This window comes from Coregonus clupeaformis, chromosome 23, assembly GCF_020615455.1.
Source record: "Coregonus clupeaformis isolate EN_2021a chromosome 23, ASM2061545v1, whole genome shotgun sequence".
In the NCBI taxonomy this organism is placed as follows: Eukaryota; Metazoa; Chordata; class Actinopteri; order Salmoniformes; family Salmonidae; genus Coregonus; species Coregonus clupeaformis.
In genome coordinates, this window is record NC_059214.1 from 23,289,019 (window position 1) to 23,312,134 (window position 23,116).

The following is a 23,116-nucleotide window of genomic DNA, read 5'->3' on the forward strand; positions in this document are numbered from 1 at the left end:
AGCTCAATGTGCAGCTTGTAACTGGGAGCCATTCAAAGTGCTGGGGAAATGTGTGTTGTGCTGTGTTTGCCAGTTAGGCAATAGAGGATGAAGGCAGGGTTCCCCCACAGTGAAGGGCTCCAGCTCCTGGTCCTCAGTCTCCCCGCTCCTCAATGGGTTTGCTGGCCTGGATTAAAGCAATAGGCTGGTCACAAGGGAGCGGTGGCCAAGGTCATCAGTGGACCTGGCCCTGCATTGTGCCAGCCGGTTAATGGGTGTGTGTTGGATGTTTTTTTAAAGAGATCCCCCCCCCGGGAGGCCTTTCTCCAGGGGTAATGGAGGGTCCCTGCTCCCTCTCCTCTCCCTGCAGGTGCAGCTGAGGACTGTGGTGGAGGAGCTGCCTGGGAGGCTGGAGACGGTGCTGGCTGAGTCGGGCTCCAACTTCAGTGTGGGTCAGAGGCAGCTGGTCTGTCTGGCCAGGGCCATCCTCAGACGGAACAACATCCTCATCATTGACGAGGCCACCGCTAACGTGGACCCCAGGTGAGAACACGCTTTGAACACTGACCCACATATTTGTGCTAGTTGTCATTGTGATGTTGTAACTCCTGCACATTGACTCTGTAACGGTACCCCCTGTGTACCCCCTGTATATAGCCTTCCTACTGTTATCTTATTTTACTGCTGCTCTTTAATTATTTGCTGTTTTTAATGTTTTACTTAACAGCATTGTTGGTTAAGGGCTTGTAAGTAAGCATTTCACTGTAATGTCCACACCTGTTGTATTTGGCTCATGTGGCAAATAAAATTTGATTTGATTCGTAACATTGGTCTGTCCCATAGATCAGTACATTCCATTTTAGGACAACAACATAATATAGATGTAACTAAAACAAAAGTATATACAAAGGTTTAACACCTTCATGAATAAAGCTATGGCCCCTGGTACTCAGTGACACTGTAACTCTATCCCATTTACTTCAGTACAGCTGCACATACCTGGCTAAGGATTAGCCATTGTTTTGATGTGTAAAGTAAAATCCCTGCCCAAGGGTGTATAGGAAGAGAGTATTGTTTCTGCATGGATGCCGAGGTAATCTCTTCCCCTGCTCCTTTAGAACCGACGGCCTCATCCAGCAGACCATCCGGGAGAAGTTCAGGGAGTGTACTGTGCTCACCATCGCCCACAGACTCAACACCATCATCGACTGTGACCGGATCCTGGTGAGGCCTCCCTCCAGTAACCATATGGCTAGCACTGTCTGCACATTTTCTTCACTTAACCATTCACAGTACACTCGATATGAAAAGAATTGCACACATTTCTGCTTCCTACTATACTGTAGAGGTCTTCACGGATCCACCTGTACCCGAATACCCGAGAACCGATCCGGGAACCGAGCAGGTCCGGATCCAGAATTCTAAATAATTTGATTGGTAGGATCTGACATGATTGTTACGGGCCTCGGGTATGTGTAATTTTAACGGACTTATCCAGAAAGATCCATGCGGATCCGAATGACAATAACCTAAAAAATGTAGTGTATGTATGTATGTGTATGTGTGTGTGTGTGTGTGTATGTGTATATATATATATATATATATATATATATATATATATATATATATATATATATACATGCATACATACGGTGGGGATAATTTTAATGGTAGGTTTATTTGAACAGTGAGAGACAGAATAACAACAAAAAAATCCAGAAAAACGCATGTCAAAAATTTTATAAATTGATTTGCATTTTAATGAGGGAAATAAGTATTTGACCCCTCTGCAAAACATGATTTGGTACTTGGTGGCAAAACCCTTGTTGGCAATCAGAGGTCAGACGTTTCTTGTAGTTGGCCACCAGGTTTGCACACATCTCAGGAGGGATTTTGTCCCACTCCTCTTTGCAGATCTTCTCCAAGTCATTAAGGTTTCGAGGCTGACGTTTGGCAACTCGAACCTTCAACTCCCTCCACAGATTTTCTATGGGATTAAGGTCTGGAGACTGGCTAGGCCACTCCAGGACCTTAATGTGCTTCTTCTTGAGCCACTCCTTTGTTGCCTTGGCCGTGTGTTTTGGGTCATTGTCATGCTGGAATACCCATCCACGACCCATTTTCAAATGCCCTGGCTGAGGGAAGGAGGTTCTCACCCAAGATTTGACGGTACATGGCCCCGTCCATCGTCCCTTTGATGCGGTGAAGTTGTCCTGTCCCCTTAGCAGAAAAATACCCCCAAAGCATAATGTTTCCACCTCCATGTTTGACGGTGGGGATGGTGTTCTTGGGGTCATAGGCAGCATTCCTCCTCCTCCAAACAAGGCGAGTTGAGTTGATGCCAAAGAGCTCCATTTTGGTCTCATCTGACCACAACACTTTCACCCAGTTCTCCTCTGAATCATTCAGATGTTCATTGGCAAACTTCAGACGGGCCTGTATATGTGCTTTCTTGAGCAGGGGGACCTTGTGGGCGCTGCAGGATTTCAGTCCTTCACGGCGTAGTGTGTTACCAATTGTTTTCTTGGTGACTATGGTCCCAGCTGCCTTGAGATCATTGACAAGATCCTCCCTTGTAGTTCTGGGCTGATTCCTCACTGTTCTCATGATCATTGCAACTCCACAAGGTGAGATCTTGCATGGTGCCCCAGGTCGAGGGAGATTGACAGTTATTTTGTGTTTCTTCCATTTGCGAGTAATTGCACCAACTGTTGTCACCTTCTCACCAAGCTGCTTGGCGATGGTCTTGTAGCCCATTCCAGCCTTGTATAGGTCTACAATCTTGTCCCTGACATCCTTGGAGAGCTCTTTGGTCTTGGCCATGGTGGATAGTTTGGAATCTGATTGATTGATTGCTTCTGTGAACAGGTGTCTTTTATACAGGTAACAAACTGAGATTAGGAGCACTAAGAGTGTGCACCTAATCTCAGCTCGTTACCTGTATAAAAGACACCTGGGAGCCAGAAATCTTTCGGATTGAGAGGGGGTCAAATACTTATTTCCCTCATTAAAATGCAAATCAATTTATAAAATTTGACATGCGTTTTTCTGGATTTTTTTGTTGTTATTCTGTCTCTCACTGTTAAAATAAACCTACCATTAAAATTATAGACTGATCATTTCTTTGTCAGTGGGCAAACGTACAAAATCAGCAGGGGATCAAATACTTTTTTCCCTCACTGTGTGTGTGTGTTATATATATATATATATATATATATATATATATATATATCTATATATATATCTATATATATATCAATGGAATTAAAAGGAGAAGGATGGGCTACAACGACCTAGAGCCAAAAAGTAGGCTGCTCCTTTATATTCTGAATGGAGTTGTTGTTTGTGTAGGACGAGAAAGTGCATGCAGCCTCAATTAGCTTAACTAGCTTCTCCCGGTTTGATGCAGCCAAGACAGGTACTACATAATCATATTGGATGATAAATAACCTAGCTATGGCAGCTATTAGTCTACTATAGCGCTAGTGGGCTTGGTTGGTTGCTGTCACTCGTCTCTCTCTCCCTCCTCCCTGTGTCACTCGCTCACACACACACAACACGGCCCCTGTAGAGCGTCACCTCTCTCTTCCTCGTGCTTTATCAGCTCTGGTTAATAAAGTAGCTTACAAATGGACTTTTCGGCTGCTCCCTCACTCTAATCGGAAACGGGTCTATACGGAATGGGTCTAGTTGTCCTTGGGTCCGTTAGGAACGGGTCTCTATATTTACATAATTAATTTATGCATATCAGGTCTGGATGGGAAAGCCCCAGGTCCATTTCGGAACGGGTCAAACTTTTTAGACCTGTGAAGGCCTCTACTGTACAGTACAGTATCTAAGAATAGCTCAGGGTCAGACTTTACAATCAGCCCTGTCAGTGAAGTACCACTCAGAGTTTGTGACAGCTGGACCCATTACTCCCTAATCTCACCCCCTCTTAGTGGGGCCAGGTGGGCAGAGACTGAGAGGTGACCAGGCCAGCCCGTACCCCCGTGCCACTTGATCTTTGGCCTCTTCTAGCCCACTGCCTGCAGAGGTGCCAATTAGTGCCATTTGTGGCAGCATTTGTTTCCTGTCCTCCAGGACACTGGCTGACCCGGTAAATGGCTGGCTATTGAGATGGGCAAGGAGAAAAGCCAAATGTCACACAGCGGAAACGTTTCCACACCTGTCCCTGTGTCAAACGCCCCCAGATTGTCACGCTGTTTGATAGAACAGACTTGGGACCCACCTGAATTGCCTCGTCCAAATTATTAAGCGGCACCCCTGATGAATGGGAGAGTTTTCTTGAGTAGGAAACTCTAAGGCCTGCATATGTTCTACGGAGCTAGCTAAGGCAGAGAAATAAAGTGTTCTGTTGTTGATCACACTAGTTCTATAATGCTATGTGTTATTGTTCCAAAATTAGGCTTAAGATGTAAGAGTGGGCTTTGCCTATTTTAAGGAGATTGCTCTTGTTTAAAGGGAGCCAGAATGTAATGCTAGGCCTTTATGGAGCTCCTTGAATAGAAGGTATTCTTTGCCTGTTTTACAGTGCATGTGATGACAGAGACATGATTGTTATTTTCTGAAGCGTGCTGAAGGTGTGATTGTTGCCTTTGACACAGTTGAGGACCACCCTTGCGGTGCTGAAATGCATGCATGGATAAATGCATGGATAACCTTGCTTAGGCCTGATCTTCTGTCTGACACTGTCAGCGTACACTTTCACAGCAGCAACAGGGAATGTCCACAGCCCCGTCCGGCAGAAACAAGCCCTGGTGTTTGTTGTTGGCATGAGTCACATGAAATGGATGGTTCCGAGACAGTAGAGAACTACTGTTTCTCACTTGGCCTCTATTGTCTGTGTGGATCACTCACCAGTGAAACAGCTGAAATGCTAGTTTTTAAGTATTAAAGTATATAGCCCATGTGGCCCACGCCCTACTACTCTCTCCTGTGTCTGATTGCAGGTTCTAGATGCTGGGAGGATCCAGGAGTATGATGAGCCCTATGTTCTGCTTCAGAACCAGGAAGGAGCGTTCTACCAGATGGTCCAGCAGACAGGCAAGGCAGAGGCAGCCTCCCTCCTCCATGCAGCCAAACAGGTAATCAACCCAACCAACCCCGCCCTCCTTTGTTCTAACTGTCAGCACTCTTAGTGCACACAGCTACACTCACCCTAATCCTTATAACACACTCCTTATAACAACTGGTGTCCCTTCTTTGCCCAAAACAACAGTCAGTCATACACAACTGTGTGTTCATTAGCCTGGCATGTCAATGGAGCTCTATGAATATTTGCACTGAAAGTGTGTAATGCTATTTATGTAGATGCATTTCTACAGTGAGGGGAAAAAAGTATTTGATCCCCTGCTGATTTTGTACGTTTGCCCACTGACAAAGAAATTATCAGTCTATAATTTTTAATGGTAGGTTTATTTGAACAGTGAGAGACAGAATAACAACAAAAAAATCCAGAAAAACGCATGTCAAAAATGTTATAAATTGATTTGCATTTTAATGAGGGAAATAAGTATTTGACCCCCTCTCAAGCAGAAAGATTTCTGGCTCCCAGGTGTCTTTTTATACAGGTAACGAGCTGAGATTAAGAGCATACTCTTAAAGGGAGTGCTCCTAATCTCAGCTCGTTACCTGTATAAAAAGACACCTGTCCACAGACGCAATCAATCAATCAGATTCCAAACTCTTCACCATGGCCAAAGGATGTCAGAGACAAGATTGTAGACCTACACAAGGCTGGAATGGGCTACAAGACCATCGCCAAGCAGCTTGGTGAGAAGGTGACAACAGTTGGTGCGATTATTCGCAAATGGAAGAAACACAGAAGAACTGTCAATCTCCCTCGGCCTGGGGCTCCATGCAAGATCTCACCTCGTGGAGTTGCAATGATCATGAGAACGGTGAGGAATCAGCCCAGAACTACACGGGAGGATCTTGTCAATGATCTCAAGGCAGCTGGGACCATAGTCACCAAGAAAACAATTGGTAACACACTACGCCGTGAAGGACTGAAATCCTGCAGCGCCCGCAAGGTCCCCCTACTCATGAAAGCACATATACAGGCCCGTCTGAAGTTTGCCAATGAACATCTGAATGATTCAGAGGAGAACTGGGTGAAAGTGTTGTGGTCAGATGAGACCAAAATCGAGCTCTTTGGCATCAACTCAACTCGCCGTGTTTGGAGGAGGAGGAATGCTGCCTATGACCCCAAGAACACCGTCAAACATGGAGGTGGAAACATTATGCTTTGGGGGTGTTTTTCTGCTAAGGGGACAGGACAACTTCACCGCATCAAAGGGACGATGGACGGGGCCATGTACCGTCAAATCTTGGGTGAGAACCTCCTTCCCTCAGCCAGGGCATTTGAAAATGGGTCGTGGATGGGTATTCCAGCATGACAATGACCCAAAACACACGGCCAAGGCAACAAAGGAGTGGCTCAAGAAGAAGCACATTAAGGTCCTGGAGTGGCCTAGCCATTCTCCAGACCTTAATCCCATAGAAAATCTGTGGAGGGAGCTGAAGGTTCGAGTTGCCAAACATCAGCCTCAAAACCTTAATTACTTGGAGAAGATCTGCAAAGAGGAGTGGGACAGAATCCCTCCTGAGATGTGTGCAAACCTGGTGGCCAACTACAGGAAACGTCTGACCTCTGTGATTGCCAACAAGGGTTTTGCCACCAAGTACTAAGTCATGTTTTGCAGAGGGGTCAAATACTTATTTCCCTCATTAAAATGCAAATCAATTTATAACATTTTTGACATGCGTTTTTCTGGATTTTGTTGTTGTTATTCTGTTTCTCACTGTTCAAATAAACCTACCATTAAAATTATAGACTGATCATGTCTTTGTCAGTGGGCAAACGTACAAAATCAGCAGGGGATCAAATACTTTTTTCCCTCACTGTATATTCTATACCATAAGTTTAATTTCATGAGAAAAATTGCCCTTTTGTCATTTTACATGACTGATATTATCAAATGAATCTTCCGTGTAATCTATTTCCAAAAATGTAATTTTGAAATCATTTCAGAGATCATTCTAGAAAAGCAGCTTTCTTTGCGCTTTATCTATTTTGAAATATTGGGTTTTAACTTTGTCTCGATTTGGGATAAACTTCCTATGGGGATTACTGTAATAGAGCACATCCTTATATATATTTTTTCTTTGAAATTCATTTGTGATGTATTTCCCCTTCAGCCACTCTCCAGATAAGGGCTGGGTAGCTATTCATCGTTCAATTCCATTTTTATGTGCATCTGTCAGGGACTACAGATACGATATTGCAACTTCAAACAGGTCTTTGTGAAATAAGAAAAAGTAGGCATCATTTCATTTTCTCTCTGTCCCTGGTACAAATTTATCAGGAGAACTGTATCTCCCCAGCCACAGACTGAAATGGGTAAAATACTGATTTCAAAGACTCAGCACACTGTCGTATTATTTGGTATCGTCTTCTCCTGCACAGTGGCGGATTGGTAGGGACATTGTTCAGGCCCTTACGTCTCCTTTCTTTATTGTGGGCTGCTCTCTCCAGATCAGATTACTCCAACTCCCAGAACCGCTCTCTAGCACCACTTATTAAATACTGAGACGTCTCACAAACCGAGTGTGAACTTTCTATAGTTGTCAGTCAAGGTTTAAATACATTAAATCATCTGATACCAACCTCACACTCCTTTGTCCGAGCAGAATGAGAATCCCTGAGTTGGGAGTATATCTGATATTGTGGCTAACCGTTTTCACCTGTTTTCCTCTCTCCTTGTGCATTCGTGTTGCCAAAATACTTGGTTTGTCATAGTCTCTTTGTGCCGGCTGGAACTAGATAAAAGGACACCTTTGGCTCTCTGTGGAAAACAACCGTTTTTCAATAGCCATTTTGAATGAGCGTTTGTATGTATCAAGTTCATTTTGAAAGTGGTTGATGTAAGCAAGATCTTGATTTAGATGTTGTCTGTGCTAAATAGTCATGTTAAACAGCATAGAGTCAGTTAGAAACCAGTGTGGTGAAGTCTACGTTATTGTTGTGATTATCGCAGAAGAATTTCACAGTTCTTTCGAGACCAAAATAACCACTTTGAATGCTCTCATGCTCCTGTGGGAGACAAATTCCTCAATCCAGTCTGAGATCCATCCTAAGTCAGCCATTCACAGATTCTACCTCAGACGACAAACTACAGTAGAATCTATGTGTGACACTGCTCTCCTGATACCCTTTCAGATTCATATGAACAAAAGCCATCCCAATGTGACTAACGGACTGACGGACCTGAGCCTGTCCGAGGGGAGCTGTGTCATCTTTGAGACGGCCCTGTGACAGACCGGACACCATTGTCTGACCTTTGACTCCTGTAATGTGGCCCTCTGTGCTGGCCACACCATGAGGATGCCTCACACGCTGTACCAGAGGTGACCAAATATTATCCAGCTCTTGAATTCACAATGCCTTCTTCAAGACATCGTTTGTGGCCAGGGCTGCCGGCAAACGTGGTGAGCAGGCATTTGCCTCCGCACTTTTCAATTAGATGGGCCAGTGCCCCACCAGTTTTGATTTGGTTTAATAAAATAAAAAAAGGCAAAAGCAGTGAAAACAGTGACAAAGCAGGCATACTGTTTTTTTTAGACTCACTTGCCTTGCCTCATAATTCGTCAATGTATGCACTATGTCCTTCTCGTGTGTGTTGACCAGTCAGATTCATGAAAATCACAGGTCAGGCATGGCGCACGCCAATAGACTCCACATTCCTCTGATATTATTTTAGCAAATGGGGAAAGAACTCACTCCCGACAGACTCAAGCAATTCGATCCGACATGCTGTATCAGTCTGGTAAACTGCAGGCCTAGCCTCTGCGCGCTGTCCCATCTGGCCAGGGGAAACTAGCTGTAACGTTGTGTTCATAGCCTAAGCCAATTTATTTGTGTTAAGAGGAAATGTGAATGTGATAAAATTGTGTTTATATTCAAACTTCAGTTAGCTAGGCTACCTAGGCCTTTTTTAATCCAAAATGTATCAAATCAACAAATAGTGATGACATAGGCTAGACTTTGTTAATGCACCTGTAACTTTTTAATTACAGATGTACAGTGTATAGGCCTACACAGGGATGGAACTTTTTTTGGGGTCACTGGCCATTCCAATCCCTGGGCCTACATGATGCAACCATAGACATTAAAGGGGATGCAACCCTGCGTAAAGCAAGCTCAGTCCTGTAAGTTATTTTGTCTAATCACAGTTGTGTCCTGTTAGTCTAGTTTTAAAATATAATTAATATGAACAAGTACAAGGTTGCTGCAGTTTGACAGGGTTTTCATTCTCCCTATAGGGCCAGGAGTTTTTCCAGGAGTTTAATACTATGTGACTTGATTAGAAAAACTCTGTCCTCATCATAGCCCATATAAATCAGTTTTGAAACTGATTAATCACTATGTCATACCCTACACAGAGATTTACTATAAGGTCTGAAAGGTACTTTCTCATCGGCCAAGTCAGCAGTATTTTTTTGGTTGCCCGAAGATTATGGTCACTTGCCTGAAAATTGGTAGATAGTTATTTACAAGCAGAAATGCCATGAGGTGTTGGTCTCTTAATTAAACAACAGGGAGGAAGCAGAAAAATCTGTAACTGGCCTGCTACATTGGATGCGTATCTCAAACTTTTACAGAGCGCAAGACACTCCTATTCATTTCAACAACCTGGGCGCTCATATTTAATTTCAACAACATTTCTAATGGAAGGAAAGCGGTGAGGAGCAGAGTGGGCAGGGGAATGTTGGGCGACAGGAGCATGGGTGAGGGGCGCTGAACAGGGCGGGACTAAAGTTGGGCAAATCTTATCACACCGCGAGTAACCATTCAAAGGTCATAGCCAATCCAGTAGGTGTTGGAAGCTAACAATGGCTGTTGATACGTAGCACTACCTAACATGCATGCTAGCTTGTTAGCACCCACATGAGGGCAAAGCTAGCATGGCTAGGCTAGGCTAGCGTGGCACCGCTATATATTTAGTGTATCTTGGCCGGAGCAATAGGGTAAAGTGACTCGCTCTGCTAGCCCTGACCAAAAGTTATGCTCCCAGTGTAGCAGATAAAAAACAATCTGCTTCTTTTGCGATGCCCCGACTGGAATTCTTTGCAGTTTGGTTGTTTTCAGTTCAAAATCCCTTGCCTAATGGAACAGCGACAGAGCAGGCTCAACTTTCTCGGCTGCCATAAATGCCATAAATTGTCTGTCTTTCACTTAAACAATGGGGATGAACCAGAAAGATTCGTTTTAGGCTAAGCCTACTGGAATTCCTTACAGTTTTGTTTTCAGTAAAACAAAATCAACTGGGGCAACTTTAGAGCAGGCTCAACTTGCCCGACTTCTCAGTTCACTTGCCCCAGGCAATAGGGCAACCCTTAAGGTCCCTGCTACAACTAGGTTCTGTAGTTTTACCTGGTTACCATCATGAGTAAAAAAAATGTCCCCACCTCTCTGGGACATGTGGTGCCACCTCTGTGTGTCACATGTGATCAGCATACATAGGCTATGGGTCCATAACTGCCCAGGAGAAGTTGTTTGAAGCAATGTGTGCCTTTATTGAAACAAATGACTGGTTGTGTTGTATTGATTTATGTTCTGCGATATTTGTTTTGTATGTGTGTTGCATGGCCCCTGGGGTAGGATTATTCATAATCCTGCATTTAGGTGCTTGTAAAGATTTAGGGGTGTGGAGTGTTTTTTTTAATGGTACAATAAAAAAGTAGCTTATACTGGTTGGATACACATTTTGGGTTATTCAGAGTAAAACCTACCTATCTGTACAGTGGGTTTGACCAGTGATTCTGAATGGTTTTAAGTCAAATTTGATTTTGTACTTGTGTACCAGAGAGGATGCACCTGTCTAATTGTTTTCAATAATCATTGTGCCTTGATCAGAATATTGATCCTTTGTAATTGCACTGTATTCATTGATTGTCTTATAAGACCAGATTTGGTCTTCTTGTTCTCTGAGTAGAATGACTATTGCTACCTCTTTTTTGGAATAAAGCTATGAATGGAAAGCAGGTCAGAAGTAGATGGATTATGTGTTAGCATGTATACTAGATGACCACTCAAAGAGCCTATGAAATGATGCGAAAGGCATGAATGTTTTTGAAGAAAGAAATAGTGTGTACTATCAAAAGGTTTTTCTCCACTCTGATCATCTGAGCTAAATATGCTGCTTATGTTATATGTATGCTGTTATGGAACTTTAACCATTGATCCACTGTTTCAGTTTGTGGGACTACTACCATCAGATGATTGACTCTTAAGCTTTATCAATAAGCTATGCAAAAAATCAAGACACAATATGACCATTAAAGATGCAATGTGAATGTAATCCAATGAATAAAAACTGTATTAGTTGAATACTTTTTTTTGCTTAACTTTTTTATGATCTTGCCATGAGTAAATATACTGAACATGAATATAAACGCAACATCTACAGTGTTGGTCCCATGTTTAATGAGCTGAAAAAAAGATCCCAGAAATGTTCTATATGCACAAAAAGCTTATTTCTCTAAATTTTTGTGCACAAATTTGTTTACATCCCTGTTAGTGAGCGTATCGCCTTTGCCAAGATAATCCAGCCACCTGCATGTGTGGCATTTATTTTACCTTTATTTAACTAGGCAAGTCAGTTAAGAACAAATTCTTATTTACAATGACGGCCTACACCGGCCAAACCCGGATGACGCTGGGCCAATTGTGCGCCGCCCTATGGGACTCCCAATCACGGCCGGTTGTGATACAGCCTGGAATCGAACCAGGGGGTCTGTAGTGACGCCTCAAGCACTGAGATGCAGTGCCTTAGACCGCTGCGCCACTCGGGAGCATATCAAGAAGCTGATTAAACAGCATGGTCATTACATGGGTGCACCTTGTGCTGGGGACAATAAAAGGCCAATCTAAAATGTGCAATTTTGTCACACAACACAATGCCACAGATATCTCAAGTTTTGAGGGAGTGTGCAATTGGCGTGCAGACTGCAGGAATGTCCACCAGAGCTGTTGCCAGAGAATGTAATGTTTCTCTACCATAAGCCACCTCCAACGTTGTTTTAGAGAATTTGGCAGTACGTCCAACCGGCCTCACAACCGCAGACCACGTGTATGGCGTCGTGTGGGCGTGCAGTTTGCTGATGTCAATGTTGTAAACAGGCCACAATCAACAGCCTGATCAACTCTATGCGAAGGAGATGTGTCGCGCTTCATGAGGCAAATGGTGGTCACCAGATATTGACTGGTTTTCTGATCCACGCCCTCAACTTTTTTTAAAGGTATCTGTGACCAGCAGATGCATATCTGTATTCCCAGTCATGTGAAATCCATAGATTTAGGGCCTAATTTATTTATTTCAATTGACTGATTTCCTTATATGAGCTGTAATTCAGTACAATCTTTGAAATTGTTGCATGTTGTGTTTAATTTTTGTTCAGTGTACAACCCGTCATAACCTTATTAGTATCTGTTATAATTTTCTTTAGTTAAATCAATATATTAAGTTGTGTGAATGTTGTTTCACCTCAGGTACCTTTTAGTTAGCTGCTGTGTGAAGCGGTCTTAGCCCTGACGCCCCCAACACAACGAGTGGTAAGTGGTACAAGGCCAAACCATACGCGTAGTTGAACAACATTTTCACAATTAAACAATGAGTATGTTACATTCTTTAGTTTTTACCTTTTTTTTATTTTGATCATCAAGAAACATAACCAAATATGTTCTAATTGAAATATAATACTACTATTATCTTTTCAAATTAGGAGAGGTACTTGACTCCCCTCAAACTGAGAGCAGTAATCATCCCAGATTTGGAGAGGGGTGTCAGTACACAGTTATGTCTAAATGGCAGTATTTAGCCTTGGTTAAGTAGGCTCTAGAAAGGGGCAGAGATGTGGGTTCGTGAACTGCAGGCCATTAGGTGCTTTTAAAGCGGACTGATTTACACAATTCATTAACGGCAGTGAATTTTCAGCCTCCGTCATATTAAATGGTTACTTACTCTCAAATAGCCCCGGGGGAGTTGAATTGTTGGGTTGCGAATAGATTAAAGTTTACATTGAAACAGAAATTGAATTCAGAGGTAATCAATAGCATAATGGGCCAGTGAGAGGAGCCGGCTGCCTGAAATGAAATTACCATATTTTTAATCTTAATTTTCCACTCTGTTTATCTGACAGTGTGGATGTGCAATCCAAACAGATAATGAGAGAGTGGGATATTGACACGGCGGTCCTCTGGAGTGCTTGTTTCAGTGATTAAACGCTGTGATCTGTGATTACTTTGTGTCGGGTGTCAGGCTGGTGGCCAGGGCCCTGGGAGGGCTGAGGCGCACAGCAGCTGGAGCAGCCTGGCTCTACGAGGTGCTAATACACCTGACACAGCATTGACAGCATTCACAACTTATCTGGGACTGCAGCGCACACCACCCGCCACAATAGAAATACTCGGGGCACAATCTACAATTACAGTCAGCGTATATCCCTATGCTCGCCTCTCGATAACGGCCGCCGCGAGAATGGCAACAACAAAGTTGGCACAATAAGTATTATTAACCTGATACCTTTCCACGTTTCTCATAATAGGGCAATTTTAAGACTTATCTGAATAGGTGGGGAAATAGCAATGCTGTCAACGTAGTGCTGATGTAGCTCTAATAAATAATAGCCGTCTGAGCAACAGAAAGAGAAACCTATCCGGCCACACAATGAAGTTAATCCCAAGGAAATCAAATACAAAATGAGAGTCAGCACAATGAGGAGGCAATGAATGACATGATGGATGAATTCAGACCGTGTCAGTCAGCCCGCCTGCATTTTAAGAGACATATGATATGGTGGTGCTGATTTTAAAGAGGTGTAAGACATTCTATTCTGTGAAAAGGTGTTTCATTATCAATTGAGTGAAAACATAATGTAACAACAAGTATCCATAACAAGAAAAAGTACTGCAAATTGTGGAAGGTTGTTTTGTTAGGGCTAATAAAGAGCTAGTCACGTGGCCATTTTGGATTGATGGGACAATGTTTTTGTAACTTTTTATTGTGCCAGCATCTTCTTTTGTGAGGGATACTGTTGTTTGACAAATGGAAGCAAATTGCATGGTGTAGGGAAGTGAATGGCAGGGAGTTGTCAAACTTTGTGCTGAAAGACGGCGGCGCGAGAGCCGCAGGTTTTTGTGGGCGGCTCAGACCTGACTGATCCCAGCGTAAAGTACTTGTTGAAGAAAGGGAGAAAAGGAAAACAGGATTTTGACAGGCTGTAGTGAAATTAGGAGAAATGACTATGGGGGCTTTGTTCTTCTCTGGTGACATGGGGGAGAGATTGGGAGTCTTGAGTGATTCCCCTGAGACTGTGTGTTTAGCTTTTCTAAAGCGCCGGCAAACTGAATATCTGATAAGTTCCCAAGGCCTGTCATGACTGTCTATGCACCGCTCCGAAAAACAAACAACAACTGGCACCTTTTAAGAGACTTGCTCTGACACTGGATGAAATGTGATATGAAGTGGCATTATATCTTGTTAAAAATAGATGTTTTATTTTTTCCCTGTGTTGATTTCCTATCTTCTAGAATTATTACACTTTCTTGTTTATTTTCCCTGTTAAAGTTAAACTCAAGTGGCACTGAAAAACTGGGAGAACTATGTGACTTATAACTTTCTTTATATTTCCTCTAAAATCTTTATGAATAAAATGGTTAGTCTTCTCCCCACACTTTTAATCAGTGTTTTTGTGTTAGTCTTGTATATAAGGGAATAGAATCCAAAAGGTTGACAACGTTAAAAAAGGTTTGACATTAACACATGCTGACTATTTATTGTTTATGCCACGTTGTCATCACTTTCCTTTCTATTAGGCACATCATGCTGTCTCAGCAGTTTTCTCCCCACCCCTACCTGACCTTACTAAGACCGGGATACTAGTTACACCTCCAATTATATAGCTAGGTGGCATGTGTACTTGTCTGAAGTGCAGAGGTAGGCTCTCTTGGCTGCTGTATGTCTTTGGATAAAGCCTAACTGTCAAATCAAGATTAGTCATTTTTCATCGCAATTGCGTGGAAATTAATCGGATGCAGCCACCACATTTTGTAATCAATACCACTTTGTAATGCATAGTTATGAAATTCCAGGAATGCATAATTTATAAAATATGTAATCTGCACAAAGAATTGAGTGGACACAATACTCACTAAATTGTTAGTGTCATACCTTTTTCCAAACTAGCTTCATGAAATTGCAACTATGAATGCTCTGTTACATTTAAAACATCACATACAAATTAAGCCTTATTATACGGTGTAAAAAACAGGAAGATACTTTGGAAAAAACAAACGGGTTTAGAGTGGCAGTGATCTCTACCTGGTCCTGTTGCTTTGAACTGGCTAAGCCTGTGGCCATGTGAAAGGCCACCAAATAGGAAACCCTTTGTATGCTTTAGCTCTGAATCCTGTGCATGCTCCGTCACCTTAGCAAAATGCTGTCTGATTCCTCCGCTGCGAGAGAAAAGGGCAAAGTGGAGGGCTAGACAATAGGGAGGGATTATCTCATCAGTAAATAAGGTTACTTATTGCTTAAAGCTTAAGGAGGGAATGCTTATTGGTGATGTCATCCCTTTGTGGGTGATTGATGGAGCTTGAGGCAGGGGCTGTGTGCGTGTGTGTGTGTACACCATGTGTGTGTATATGTGTGACAGTCTACAAGTTTTCCCTGCTAAACTATATTTTACTTTAAAAGTGTGAAATGTATTTTAACTTGCTTTTAAAATTTAAAGGATTTCCTGGTAAATCTTTCCAAATGTACTTCAAAGTTCCATCTGTCCAGGGGGCTTTTAATCAGGACCATGAGAGTAGTGATGTTCTGTGCATGTAAACGTGCAGCATTGGGTAAAGGTGCAGACAGCTTGTGTTCCCCGTTATTGTTGGCCTCCATTTACGTTGGTCCAAGGGCCCAGTGTGTCTTTTGGGCTTACTTTCTCATCATTTTTCCTAATGTAGAGACCCACAGGGTTGGTGGCAGGCCCACAATGGCGCCGTTGTATGGTTACTGTCAGCTCTCTCAAATAAGGCTTCCTGTTCATTAGACTTCTTTTCACCTCGGCACAATGCGCCGGCTTTGCTGAAATACTGAGTCGACGCCCATCTCTTCAATGCCATGTGAACAGTTCTAAATAGTGTTTATGCAAGCCATTGTTGCCTTTTGTATAGTCAGTCTTAATGCACAGTGATTCGTCTGCTTTTGTGGCCTGGGATACATTATCTTGCCTGTGTGGCTTCAGATGCATACCTAGCCTTTCAGCCAGTAAACAGTCAGTCTAAAGTTAACTCCCCATGGACAATGGTCTAGATGCCTGATAAAGTGGGACAGAGTATACTAACTGGGCTGCTTCGTGTTGCTCTACAATTGCTCAAACGACTTCCGTTTGTCCATTCATTAGTTTTAAACTGTTTTGTATATCTTCTCCTCATATACTTATTTTCATGTGATTTTATTTGGATAGAGGTTTGCTAAGTGAATTGTGTTGGTTGTTGTTTTTCTACATTTTGTTATTCCAAAAAGGAAATGGCACATTGTCCATGCTATGAACAGTTGTGCTTTTCACAAACGTTAATTTTGCATAAGGTATTTATTCACTAGCTTTTATCTGGCAGTTTTGTCACTGGAAATGTGATATGTATTTAATACTGTGATATTCTTAGATTATCGTGACACTATCTGCTGAAACGACTGTCACAGAATGCTCACACACATGATAGAATGATATAAGCCTTATGTCTTTATAATGCGTCTGAGTGAATCTGAAATAGTAATACAGATGGACTGCAAGCTATATAATCTGACACGTATTACAGTCATAGAATGAAAAGAAACAGTCAAAAACCTTAGATCCCCAATGAGCTTATTGCCTGATATTGTCAAAATATTAGTCTTTAATGTCATGAAAGGGTATCTGTTGTATGTGCACGACTTTCATGCTCAATCGACGCTACATTTGTTAGAAAGTGGAAGTTAGAAAGTGAAAGTTTGAAACTGAGAAAATGAAGTAAAGCAAACAACTTATCATTTTCTAATTTTCTCAGAGACCTGGTCTTGTGTTGATGTCAATGTGTGCTTTTGTTGCCAGTTGGACGACCCCCTTCTCTCCAGTCCCCTGGGTTTGACACAGTAAATTGAACTAGCCCTGTCCTCAGCTAACTTTGTTTGGTGAGCTCACAATGTCTGAAGTGGCCTGTTATGTGGAGGTTTGTGCGCGTCACTTGGGAGATATTATTTTAAGTTGAGTCAATTTGGATGGAAATATAAGCTTGTGTTTTTGTGCTCCTGCAGAGAAAGTTTGATCCATTTATTATCTGTAAGGAAAACAATTATTTTGAAGGCAAAAAACCTTTTGAAAATGACACAGAACAAGAATGGACAGCTTATCATGGTCTTAATCTGTTTGTAACATTGTTCTAGAGAGCATATGCATCACCCCCAGTGTGTAACCGATAGGCCTGGCCATTCTCTCCGTGGATAGACACACAAAAGCAGAAGATATCTGCAGCACGGATGACATTATACCCAGTTCAAAAGCATTCACTGGAAAAGTATGCAGAAGTCTCCTCCATTGAAAAATGATTTTAATGCCGGCCAATGATTACAGGTGAGAGATGTAACTGATATTCAGGGCCATTATTGTAGGGAGATTTGGTATATTTGACCCCCTGCAGCATCCTTTACAACCTAATCTGGCCCAGCCAGACCTTGAGGAAAGGAATGTTATGATTGCTCTCAGTGACTTAATGGACACTGATACTGATACAATAATGCCACGCTATATACCTAGTTAGGTTACTCACCCTGGGTAGTCATGAGAAGGTGTGCTCATAGGTAGAACAGTTCAGGGTTTCGGTACAACTACTCAGGAGAGTCCCTGTGGAAGTTGTATTTATTTACAGTGTGAATGTGCTTTAACAAAGTGCTGTATTCCTGTGTATTGTTTTGAAATTGTTTCTCAAGCTATTGCTTGTGGAGTCGCTAAGTCATATAAAATCCATTATCAAGTCAGGTGTTTTCAACTTTTATTTAATGAACTTGAGTGTTATGGTGATTCCTTGTCTCCAACTAGAACCCTGGAAGTGTGTTCTGTGGACTGAAGTAGGAGTGTTGACTTGTATCGCTCCTGGCTGATATTTTCATTAACAGCCGTCTTATCAATTAATGAAATAAAGAATCTGTCTCTTGCCCAGTTTCCACAGTAATGACTTGTTTCTCATACCAGTTAATTGAAGAGCGCTGCACTACATACTAATACTATGTACATCTGAATAATCCGAGACAATGAACCTGTCTATTTTATGTCCCCCTCAAAACCCTCTTCATTACACTCACCAAAATAGACCAACGTTAATTGAAATGTGAGCATCCCAATTTGATAGTTGGAAAGTGTAAAATCACTAATGTTTTGTTGTTCAACTATGATCTGTTAGCGTATGGCCATTTAGCATCTCCCAGATGGATCATTCTTAGCGACGCAACAGGAATATAATAATAAGAAATCTCTTTACCGTGACTACACTGAGGAGACAATGTATGCAACCCCTCCATTGATTTGGACAGTAGCATTAATATTCACACACCTCCAGATAATCATAGCACGGTCTACATGATTTGTTTTCATTGATTAAGTGACATTTCCCCAGCTCCTCACATCATGGTTATTAATATTTTTTGCATTGATATTATTTCCACGTTAACAACAATTCCACCTAGTGGGAGAAATTACCAGACACATGCAAAATAGCATCACCTCTATGGCGCTGAAACCGATAGCTTTAATCAGAGTCACTTTTGATCCAAAATCTTTAGCATTTTAATCAATCTTTGTGGGCAGACCTTTTAGCCGTATGTATATTTGACCAGCGTGGTTTTAAAGAGGCAGTACCACACTGTCAGGGGTTTGCTAATAGTTTAGCAAATCGCAAATCATTGTAGGCATGGCAATGAGGTCGCATGGCCAAGTGATCACTTCGCTATGCAGGCCATACTACCTACAGCTTCGGTTGCCTCACAACGGTAGTCAGTTGGTTGAAGGTTTAATTGATGCAGGTATAATGTGATATAGGATACTGGAAACAACTCTGCAGTAATAATGCACATACCACGTACATGCACCATAATACTATATGTGGGCTGTGCGGGAAATAGCTAACAAATGATGGTAGTCTTTAGATGGTGTTCTAATGTTCAGCACAGCCTGTCTGTTGTTATTTGCATTTGCGTGTCTGATTGATAATTCTGACATATTCCTATAATCAGCCTCCTACAGTGGCACTCCCACCAACACCATGGTGATTAGCTGTCTAGTAAGCTAACAACCAGAACACATGAACACACCACAAGCCTGATGCAACCTAGTACAATGCCAACCTGTTTTCTTCTGAGATGTATCCCTATTTACCCCACACAATGGAACATGTTCTATCAAGGCCTATATGTCAAGACTTGTATTGTTAGTTATACTGGAGATGTTCTTACTCCTTACAATGTAATGGCTTTAACTTCAGTGTCTATTCAGTTTCCTCCCAATTTAAGACTTTCAACAGCAAGGCATATGTCTGTTTATTTATTTAGTTTTTTGTAGTTTTCTTTTGGGGGGGGGGCAGCTAATTTCCTACAATTCTACACATTTTGCCATGGGGCAAAGAGAAGATTTGCAGTTTTAAAGCTAATTTCCTGCAATTCTACTCATATTGCCTTGGGGCAGAGAGAGGCCCTCCCCCGCCTTGCGGGGGTGTGCAGTATGCCAGTGACTACACCTGATTTGATCCTTTACAGTAATCCTTTACAGTAATCAAAAGGAAAAGCTTTCCTCCATATGGTAGAGTGTACCGGGTAGACTATCAGGGCTGTCAGAGGCAAAGTGGTTTCAGATAATCAAACGGTGCCAGAGGCTTTCTCAGTGTCTTAAGGAGTATTAGTAGAGTTGTGAGTGGCAGAAGGTTATCAGTAGTGTTAGCCCCTTATGTGTAAAGCCGACAGGTTCAAGTAATCACACTGACCTTCAGTCTGCTCAGTCTTGTTATCATTGGTCAGACCGGAATGGTTTCTATGGGAAAAATGGAAAAAGATGACGGAGCTGCCTGAATACTTATACACTCAGAGATACAGTTTGTACAGTAGTCTGTCTACACACTCAAATAGGAATACACACAATTGTGTACATAACAGGGCCACAGAACAGTGCAGGAAGATTTAGAGAGCAAGAAGCTAATAGTGACAGCACTTCATGCATTTTATCACTGGGGTTTTATTACCACAGTGCACAGAGAGGATGGAATAATTCAAGTACAAATCCAAATGATGTGTTTGTTCAGCTTGGTGTACTTTACCTGGTATTGACCTTATGGAGGAAACGGGTCACTCTCTGGTAGGAGGCAAGACTAGCATAGGGCTAAAGGGCCTTATCATGAACATCTAAAAGTAGAGAGGTTTTGTGGAAAATGCTGCAATTTCGACTTAAAGATTTTGCCAGCAGACCAAACTATCTGTTCTCTCTATTTCTAAAAGCATTGATCGTCGGGGCATAGCCAATATGGAGTATAATCCATTCCAGAGTCTATTCTATGGGCTGCTTATGGAAGCATATTTACTTAGGGCAGTCATGCAAATTATTACTTACTGCCCTGTAAGCTGATAACACAAATTAGATACCCATTAAAGTTGAACAATGTATATAGAATTAAAAAAAGATTGCAAGTGATACCTGAAGGGATGCCTAAGTCATATGGTATTAAATATGCCTCATGCTTGCAAACTTTAAAAGTGGGGAAAGATGTTTATCCCTGGCACTGTAGATGCATAATGGTAATCTCCAATGCACAGAGGCAGCTGCTAAGTGGAGGGTAGCTTATGAATAGAAATGATTATAGGGACCGGGAAACATACTCACACAGAGCAGTGACACACCACCTTTTTTTATCATAAACCCTGTAAATGTGCATATCCGTCCACAAGAGAACCCTCAAAGTATCAAAAAAGCTATATTTATGGTTATAATGCATACACGTTTTGATTTGCAGTATTCCATTATGAGCTCCAAAGGTATTGGGACAGTGACAATTATTTGGGAGGCTCTGTACTCCAGCATTTTGGATTTGAAATGATACAATGACTGAGGTTAAAGTGCGGACTGTCAGCTTTAATTTGAGGGCATTTTTATACTAATCGGGTGTACCATTTAGCACTTTTGTACATAGTCCCCCCATTTTAGGGGACCAAAAGTCATTCTCTCCGTGGAGAATAGAATGTTTCTAAACACTTCTACATTAATGTGGATGCTACCATGATTACGGATAGTCCTGAATTAATCGTGAAAAATGATGAGTGAGAAAGTTACAGACCCTTGGGGGTGTGATATGTGTGTCTGTGACTTTGGTGTGTTCTTTTTATGTCTTTTTTTGTAGAATAGACATGTGTTTAGGAGAGTTTCTTAAAAGTTTTTTTTTTTTTAGTTTAAGACCTGACCTGAATTTGGGTTTGAGAGGTGAACAATGGAGCTGTTAATTCGATCCTGCCACCTGAGGGGCCTGTGAAATCAGCGCTCTGCTCCGACAGATCACCACGACTCCACTGGGGCTCCACCTGCACACAGTCACACTCCTATCAGATGTACCACTTTAATTAACGTGCCAAACTCCTGCTACAAGTCCTCTCCGAGGTGGCTGAGTAAATGTAGTGCAGGTTTGAAAGGTGACTGGAGGAACTGGCAACACGGATTGGTGTTGTTCGACAAGAAGTGGAGTGCCTCAGGGCTCTATTTAGCAACCCCTGGTAAATACTATTTTTGATTTGTCTGTTTTCTTTTCCTCCTTTCTGCTCTGCCGGCTCCATGATAGTTAGGGATTCATCTTAAAGCCTCCCTTTTGTCCGAGGGACAGTGGAGTCAGCAGTTATTCTCTAACTGCCGACTTTGAATGCGGTGCTGTGAAAGTGATGAAGCTGAAATACAAAAGCAAATTAAGGGTACAAAAACACTCGCCATTGTCCCATTGTTGTGGGTCACAAATCGTCGAGTAAAAGCCACACAGCGTGGTCAAAATGTATTCGCCTCCATCCCTCTCTCCCTCCCTCCCCTCGCTCTCTCTCTCTCTTTATATTCATTAGATTCATTATAGGCCACAAAGGATTGCCAACAAAACAGCTTGTGATTTTAGTTGAATCCATCCCCCTCTGAGGCCTGCAGGGAAATTAAAGTAGGTGACTACCACTGGAGGGGGAGCAGCCTTGACACATCTGAAGCTTTCAGTGATGCTAATAGCCAAGCGTATCCAAAATACACAAGAGCTGACCCCAAACAGATTGTGGGGGTTTAAATCATTAGTTTGCAAATGAAGCAAAAAGTAGATGGGGTGAATGTAAGAGTCAGCCCCCTCTGAACCTTTGATTAGTGTTTGTAAACTCCCCTTTTTCTACACACTCCCGCCCACACCCAATCCCCAGAAATTAATAAAGGAGACATAGCAACACTTTGGAGGGGAAACGCTTGCATCTCAAGCACCTGTTAAACAAATGCACTTAAGGCTGGAATCAAATTGCAGGCAGGTTCAAATTGCTACAAAATCTTCATTTAGATGATGTCCCCGGGACCTGCTTATTACTTGAGATTTATATAGCATTAGTTCTGCCTCGCAAATGTGCTACATTCCACCTCACTGAAATATGAAGTGCTTCGATAAAGAGCTACAACAGATTCTCTCATTAAAAACACCTAAACCTTTTATAGATTCATTAATTGAACTTGTGGCGTGCAGCACTGACATGCAGAGAGCTCTCTGCCTGTGCCTTTGGGCTCTATACGGTGTAGGATGATACTGTTAGGAGGATGCTGTGGTTCATCTGAAGAGGATCGGGAAAGCAACAGTGGACTCAGAATCTACAGCCTCTACACTGCTGGTGATGCATTGGATCCTATTTTATTGTAGCATGTCTGTTTATCATATAGCAGGTCTGAAGTTTGTTGCACAATCTAACTACTTTAGATACTAAGTGTGTGGCATCGTACCTGTTGGTTTGTAGTCTAAAGTTTTAGGTTTGAAGCACAAACAAAACAAAAAAAAGACTAGCAATGACCT

At 42.1% G+C, this 23,116-nt stretch overlaps 1 protein-coding gene across 1 annotated transcript in view; it reads left to right on the forward strand.

Annotated features, from left to right (window-relative positions):
• Window positions 1-11,346, forward strand: part of LOC121536733 (ATP-binding cassette sub-family C member 4) — a 49,278-nt gene extending 37,932 nt beyond the window's left edge. Inside the window, exons 28-31 of the mRNA XM_041844218.2 lie at window positions 350-522; window positions 1,098-1,203; window positions 4,932-5,066; window positions 8,204-11,346. Coding sequence (XP_041700152.2) covers window positions 350-522; window positions 1,098-1,203; window positions 4,932-5,066; window positions 8,204-8,299 — 510 coding nt within the window. The 3' untranslated portion in view covers window positions 8,300-11,346. The remainder of the gene's footprint in view (window positions 1-349; window positions 523-1,097; window positions 1,204-4,931; window positions 5,067-8,203) is intronic.
• The last annotated feature ends 11,770 nt before the right edge of the window (window positions 11,347-23,116 follow it).